This window comes from Dermacentor silvarum, chromosome 9, assembly GCF_013339745.2.
Source record: "Dermacentor silvarum isolate Dsil-2018 chromosome 9, BIME_Dsil_1.4, whole genome shotgun sequence".
Taxonomy (NCBI): domain Eukaryota; kingdom Metazoa; phylum Arthropoda; class Arachnida; order Ixodida; family Ixodidae; genus Dermacentor; species Dermacentor silvarum.
Window position 1 is genome coordinate 22,921,048 of NC_051162.1, and position 7,441 is coordinate 22,928,488.

General features: G+C 40.8%; 1 protein-coding gene across 2 annotated transcripts; it reads left to right on the forward strand.

Moving 5' to 3' along the window:
- Positions 1-1,234: 1,234 nt before the first annotated feature.
- LOC119464672 (uncharacterized) lies at positions 1,235-4,187 on the forward strand. 2 transcript variants are annotated; one of them, XR_005194512.2, is made up of 4 exons: positions 1,235-2,373; positions 3,569-3,678; positions 3,745-3,922; positions 3,987-4,187. XR_005194512.2 is itself a non-coding variant. In XM_049655825.1 (3 exons), exons 1-3 carry the CDS (start codon positions 2,233-2,235, stop codon positions 3,827-3,829), a joined length of 336 nt encoding a protein of 111 aa, XP_049511782.1. In that variant the 5' UTR covers positions 1,235-2,232; the 3' UTR covers positions 3,830-3,940. The 2 variants fall into 2 exon arrangements, 1 of the variants encoding a protein (XP_049511782.1); XM_049655825.1 differs by lacking the exon at positions 3,987-4,187 and having other exon boundaries at positions 3,745-3,940.
- Positions 4,188-7,441: the final 3,254 nt, after the last annotated feature.

Consider the following 7,441-nt stretch of genomic DNA (forward strand, 5'->3'; position numbering starts at 1 on the left):
TAACTGGAAGGAAAATGTTAGTAACTGCTGCAGTTACTACCTTTCTTGGACATTTACTAACTATTTACTAACTCCAACGTAGCAGGTGTCTTGTTACTACCTATATAGTGGCAAAGTTAGTAACAAGGAAGAAACATACATTTAAAACCCTTCCGAGTGCTGGTGAAACATGCGTTCTCTGATAGAGTTAAAGGTCGTAATAACTTTCGCAATTTAGCCATCGTACCTTGTCCCCACCCTTCATTCCAAGCTTTTTGACTGTGGCTGCAAAATATAGTCTGTACGGCAGACATTTATAAGAAATTGATATTTCCATTAAAATGCATGTAGCCCGGATTTTTATACTGTCACATCGATGTTGTATCTTTGCTCCTCCAATGTCGGTAATTTCCTAATATCTCGCAACATGTATATATTCAAATATGAGACTGCCTTCCCTGCGCATCTGTAATTACTGCTTAAAACTCTGAAGAAAAACGTTGATCAGTATTAAGGCCTTAGCTTAAATCAAACTTATTTCAAATGCTTAGTTTCGTTGTAGAGCGCACGACGCTTCATTTACAGTTTTATTCCCGCGATATGATAAAATGCTTCTTGAAATTTGGCTTATGAGGACTTCCAAATGTTAGAAGAAAAAAGCAACCAAGGTAAAGAACTGAACATAAATGCTTTACATTAAATCGTGCCAGTCATCTTGAAATGGGTTCTGCCATAATTTTTGCTTCAGTTGGATATGTATTTAAGTGTGGCAAGTGAGATCTGGGCCGTATATAACAAATGGACACGGTTTCAATTTACAATGTTTATTTTCATGGCCAGCATTTTGCATACATTGATAGTGAGTGTTATCAGTTCAATCAGTAATCATTATTTCAGGCCTTCGCACAAGTTCAGACTCAAAGTACAGATCAAGAACCTGTGATGATGGAAGGTCAATTGGCTTGACAAGTTTTTGTTCTCTGGTCTTCTGGACAACATAGGACCGACGGTGCCTGTTGAACATGGTGCTCATTTACAAGCAGGAACACATTGCCGCAATAAATGTACACCATTCTGATCGGCCCAAAACTAGGCAGCACACCTTTCTGTAGAATGACAACGTCCATTAGCTAATACGTTACATGTTCCGCAGTCACAGAATTGACTTGCCACACAGGAACGCCGGGCGAAACGAGTTCAGCCATGCATGGGGCCAAATCTTCCTCTTTGAGTAACCTGGGCTTGGTTGTCTGAATATGATTGCGGAACTCAAAACTACACAGTTCATAGCTGTTGAGTCGCGTCAAGGTTCACGTAACTTCTGTGACAGCGGTAAATGTGCCTCCGGTAAGACTCAAACTCCCGATAGGTCTTTGCACACCCTTGCACACCACACATAACAGAAAAATCCCTATCGTGGCGATGGTCCCTGATGTGCCAGACGACCTTACAAAACTTCGCCGACGAAAACGGACACCATGGGCACGTATGCATCGCGTTTTTGCTTTTTTGTTCAGTCGGGCCCGAAACACATAAATGACAATAAAACAAAATAAAATTTCTTAAAAATGCAATATATACAGCTTCTAGTTGATTTTCATTGTGCTTGTTGAATAACGTTGCGAAGCTTGTAATCCAAAACAAGAAAAAAAAAGCCCTTTTCGGCAAATAAAGAGCTCATACACCGAAGCGTTGCTCTTGTGTGAATAAAATATCAGGTGTTCACTCAGATATTAACAGAAAGAGTGCTGTTTTTTTTTTGTCTGCCTGCGTTTAGTTTCCGCGCAACAAACTTGTTCAAAAAATATTTTCGAACTGGTTTTGCATAGCCTCAAAGATTTCAACACACTGTAGTTAGTGGTGCGTTTTGTATCTCGAAGGCTATACTTTTCTTGCACTGTGAGTTGTTTGACTTTTTAACCGCCACTTTGTAGGAATTAATTATTCTATTCAACGTATAAAAGTATATTTGATGGTAAGTGGCTGGCAAATTGTTTTGTTCATTTAAGAATGTTTCTCAAGTAGCAAATGAAAAAGAAAAGGTCAGCCACAATTTTAGGTGGCGCGGGCTACCACTCCTACGGCACCCATAGGCCGGTGCGCTTATCGCTCCACCCCTGTGTGTCCACAAGCTAGACAAAGGAGAGATTGCCCAGACAAGCCCGTGGGTGGATCGCACGTGTTTGCCTTTCAGTGAACGGGTGAGTTTCGTTCGTGCTTTTTTTTTGCCTTCTCGAGGGCACGTGCGCGGAAATGTCGACGCCGATCCAGCGCTTGGCGTCGTTGAACGATCGTAAGAAGATCACCTCCATTTGCGGGCACACCAAGGAAGATGTCCTCGCTGCCGTGATGGCCACAGACTTCGGAGATGTCGCGTCAAATTGCAGAATGGAGGTATGTTCTGAAAATGCCTCTTGTTCAGGTTTTCTGCGCTCATAAGTTCTACAGCATGTCGCGAAGTGCTTGTATGGATGCCGCCGCAGTTGAGCCGAAAGAGGGCCGAATAGTTGCAATCTTTTCGGCGCTCTTTCCAACTTATGCTTAGCATACGAATACGAGAACAAAGAGGAAAAGTTCCTCGCGCTAGAATTCAAATAGCGCCTTTTCGTTTGAAGAATGACTATATTATTGTTGCGCTGTTATGCACGTGGTCGCTCAGTGAAATCCCGGCTGCGACGGCCGTGTTTCACTACCGGTGTTCGTTCTTGTCAGTAATGTGCACCGACCTTATGTGCGTCTAGAGGAGCGCTACGGTAATGAGTGTGACACGTAAGCTCATTCAATCCGAGGGTATAATAATAATGTCTGGAGTTTTACGCACCAAAACCACGGTATGAGGCACGCCGTAGTGAAGGACTCCGGATATTTCGACTATCTGGTGCTCTTTAACGTATAGTACACATGCCTCTAGCATTTCAGTCCCAGGGAAATGATTGCATAAACCTAACCAAAAACGCTACAGTTTATAGACTGATTTATCTGGCCACCACAAAGCACTCCAAATGGTTCAGTCAATGACAGTACGTTGTGTATGCTGGGTTTGTCAGTACACAAATGGGCAAGGTTATTGCGTAAGCTAAAACCACAAAGAAAGGTGAGAATGGATGGCATGTTTTTAGGCTGTAGTTATAGCCCCCTCACTGTATTCATGTCCTATAAAATAAAGTGCTTCTTCCCTTTTGTAACACCGCTTTTAGTGCAAAAAAAGAATGTTTTGTTTGTGTCACGGTTGTACGATTTGAAATTAGCTACTTATCATGGGGGAGGGGTTCTTTCTTGCCAAGATTATAAATGCGAAATGGTTGCTGTCGGTGTCAGATTTGATTATGAATAGCTCGGATGACAAAACACTTTAAAAGCGTAAAATAAAGTGAAATTATGTTAGATACGATTGGCCAGCTTTTTAATATACCGACATAATGAAACAGAAAAGCTCACAAAAATTGTTATGTAAAAGTGTATAAGCCATGTATGCGCATTGCAGCTCTGTAGCTAGCATAGTTATTTCATAGCAAGTAATGGCTGTTGAAGGTTTTATTTCTTTGTGGCCCATGGTAATCATGTTTGTACCTATGTACATTGCTTTCAGGTCTACAATGCACAATTTGATGCGTACGTCGACCCACCTGACGGGAATGTGTTCTGCGATGGAAACAAAATTAGACTGATCAGTAATGAGGCCATACCTCGCACTTGCAGGTAAGTGACTAAACTTCAAGGTTTGCGTCAAATTGTAAAGCTTACTGATTTTTTATTTGTTTTCAGCACAAGTGAAACACTTGTAGTCACGCCAGGGTTGGGCCCATCAAGCAGTGACTACAGATTGCCACCGCTACCATTTGACCTATAGGTTGCCATCGGCAACACCGAAGCTGCAAGTTTCCAGCCGCACAAAATCGAGGATTATCTCTTGGTTGAGCAACCACTTGATTTCAATCAGTGTGTAAGTGCCTGCTTACTCTCCTGCACATTATTGAATACCAGCTCAGATTTTTCTGCTTTCATAGGCACCCAGGAAGGCTGTACGAGACTGCTGCGAAGGCACTAATCTTGGAGTACCCTGTACTTAAGGACACCATTGGGACGGGTTGATTGAGCAAAATTATTTACCATTTGGAGATCTTGCTATCTTCTAAAAAGATTTTAGCAGAGTATGGTAATGCTATCAGCAGCAGTAAACAATTGGCTGAAAATAAAATGGCAAAATGTACATGTATGAAAAAGCTTGGAGAAAAAATTGTTCAAGTGCTGTATAAGTATGAAATCTAACAAAATCAATTAACAAATTAAGAGGAGATTAAACGTGGTGCAGGGAACTATTATACATAAGACAATCATTGCCAGATATGGCCGCAAAGCATCATAACTCTTTGTAGCTCTCCGAGTGCATTTCAACAAACGAATTGCCGAAGCAGTTGAACTTTTCAAAGTGCGTTATAGTTACACCGCGGTGTTGCCTTATGGCGCAGAAAGATTAAGTCTGTACATTACAGTGCCCGTTGATATCTGATACGCAAACTTAAGGCTATGAGCTGTTTCACTCAGAAATCATGAATAGGCTCTTGCCGCGAGGGTGCTTCACAAAACTGGAAGAAAATGCCAGTAAATGTAAGCATATTAAGCATGTTCAGTTGTTTTCAGTTTTTTTTTTATATTCCTGCCGTTATCTTGCAATAACAATTCTTTTTCAGATCGGTTTGCAGTTGGCTGTGTAAAACTGCTGCCATTACTAGTGAGAGAGCAGCCAAAATTTTTGAGGGGCCCTGTAAGCAACTTTACATTTCATTTTCTGTTTTACATTTTGTTTCTACTGCTAATAGGTAGTACTAACGTTTATATCTTAAACTTTACAGGACATGCACCTTGCCCTTCATTTTGAGGGCACAAATGCTTATGAAGCAAGAGACATAACAGTTGTCTTTGAAGCATTCAACATTGAAGTCATCGACATAATAGCCGGTATGACAGCTGTCTTGGAACTCTCTTGGGTGCTAAATGTGAAGTATGCGGACCACAACAAGAACACCTTAGCACTGTCGGAGCACTTCTGCAATTTGCCAAGTGTGCCGAAAGCGCCATTGCTTCTGAGGGCCATTACTTCGATCAGAAGTGGATCAAACAGCGTGGGTCAATGAGTGGAAATATACAGCGAATAAACAATGAAAACTACGTGTGAAGTACTGTATTTCTTCATTATGGCTTTTCACACAAGCCATGGTTCTGGTTACGTTTGCACAAAATTAGTTAATTAGAGAGTAGTGTATGTATCACGAAAGTTACTGAGCTAGCACTATCGTTACGAAGTTCAGTTACTTAGAGGGTTGGATGTGTTACTAACTGTAGTTACTAAGAAGGTAGTGTGTGTTACTAACATGCTGCTCACTCCAGTTACTAAGAGGGCAGCAACTGTTACTGAATGTATTTACTAAGAGGTTAGGACCAGTTACTAACTGCGGTTACTAACACGGTAGTATCTATTACTAACTTGGGGCTTGCTAAGTTACTAAGATAGTAGGACCTGTTACTAACTGCAGTTGCTAAGAGGGTAGTATCTGTTACTAACATTGTGAGTTAGTAGTGGTTACTAAGCCTCTTGTTACTAACTCCAGTTACTAAGCGGGTTGTAACATATGTGACAAGAAGTTAGTAAGTGAAAGTTAGCAAGTGCTACAACCTTTTTTTCTAAAAGTGTATAACAAATATTCGAGGAACATAAAAATAGCTGGAGACGTTGCGATACCGGTAACAGGTTTGATACTGTGTTATGCCGTACACACGAAAATGACAACATTGTGCACTCAACTACATGACTGCAGAGCGAAATATAAGGAGGTGTTGCCGCAAAACGTACGACATTTAGAACGAAAAATGTATGGATCCCGTATTATATTGAATCTGATAATGGGTATGATGCTGGGATATTTTATTTTCTGAAAGAAAAGAAATTGAAAAAAGAGATACTTCACAGTGTGTTTCAATGTGGTTGCACCAAATACAGAACCAGGTAATCAATTGTGGGCCGGTTGGTTTCTTGGCATACGTAAATAATTTCGCGGTATGCATCAACTTCTTGTCCATCTTGCGCCCACTGCCACTCACTTACTTGCTATTGCTTATCAATCACAGCTTCGCTTGCATGTTGACTAATTTGCGCTTGGAAGGGGCAAACGCTATTCACCTTAATGAAACCTCTGTACTTCCTGCGGCGCCCTTTTGTGGCGCTATCTATGCACGCTGTGAATAACAGCTGAGGCCTCGAATATTTTGGTGCACTTTTCTGGCTTTCACTTCTCACTCGTATGTATTTTTATGCGTGCGCACGTGCATTTGTGTGTTTGCGTGTTTCCGAGTGCGAATAGACAGGTTACATTCAAGTTAAGATATACAAACCAGCACCAAGTTAACATCGCTGTCGCAAGTCAATCGCCAGCTCAACGCCCATTTCGAAGGCATGCAGGGCATGCTATAGAGGCTTGATATTCTTGAACCAGTGCAAACTAGAAGATAGATATATTATTGAACGTACAGAAAAAAAGTAATTCAACTTAAACGATTTAGCTTGGAGCTATATACGAAATTATACTAAATTTTCAACTAAGCCTATAAACAGACCAACGTCAAGAATTTTGGTAGCAGGTGTGACAATGTTAATCTTAGGTGCCATGAAATCGACGTGAAAAGTGATAAACAGTCGCAAAGCCTACAGTCACGCATGGAAAGCAATTCGTTTTTTCTCCCTCTTGGGCGCACAGCTTCGCATCTATAATATTCCTGCTCTTAAAGCACGGGAGATAAAGGAATGTTCCATGTGGACCTCCTTCCTCTGTAACCTACTAAATTTAAGTATGTAAGTTGCTGGCATTTTCGGCGCGAGATAAAAAACTGCAGGTTTATTTATTTATTTAGTCATTCATTCTTTCATCCATTCATTCATTCATTGATTTACTATATCCTGAGGGCCAGAGGCATTACAAATGTGAGATGTACAAAATATGGTGCATGGTAAACAACAAACGCAGTGACAAAGAATAATTTAGGGATACAAAAGTCTCTTGGAATAAAATATTAGGTGTCCTGTCATAAAAATAAACAGCAAAATGAAAAATCATCCCGTTTGTACAATGTTAGCTACAGTTTTGCCAACAAGGGGTGTTACTATTATGTGCTACATTATCAGCGGTAAGCGGTTTCATCGATACACGAGGGACGCAACAAACTGGTCAGCGTGGGCGGCATAATGCGGTCTTGTAAAGAACAGCAGCTGCAATAAAGGCTGACGATAAAGTCTTTTTACTTTTCTTCCAATGATCATCCTATTGCGGTGAAATTAAGAAACTTAAAGTTTGTCAAAGAATGATTAAGCAGCCTAAAGTGGTAAAATGCAATCAAATAAAACAATTTATTTTTGGCTTTCGTTACAAGAAGGATGGGGCAGCCGCTATAAGCTACTTTTACAAGGAGC

Coding starts and splice junctions, on each gene's coding strand:
- LOC119464672 (XM_049655825.1), top strand. CDS start 2,233: ATGTCGACGCCGATCCAGCGCTTGGCGTCGTTGAACGATCGTAAGAAG. Junction 2,374..3,568: donor CGTCAAATTGCAGAATGGAG/GTATGTTCTGAA, acceptor CATTGCTTTCAG/GTCTACAATGCACAATTTGA. Junction 3,679..3,744: donor GCCATACCTCGCACTTGCAG/GTAAGTGACTAA, acceptor ATTTGTTTTCAG/CACAAGTGAAACACTTGTAG.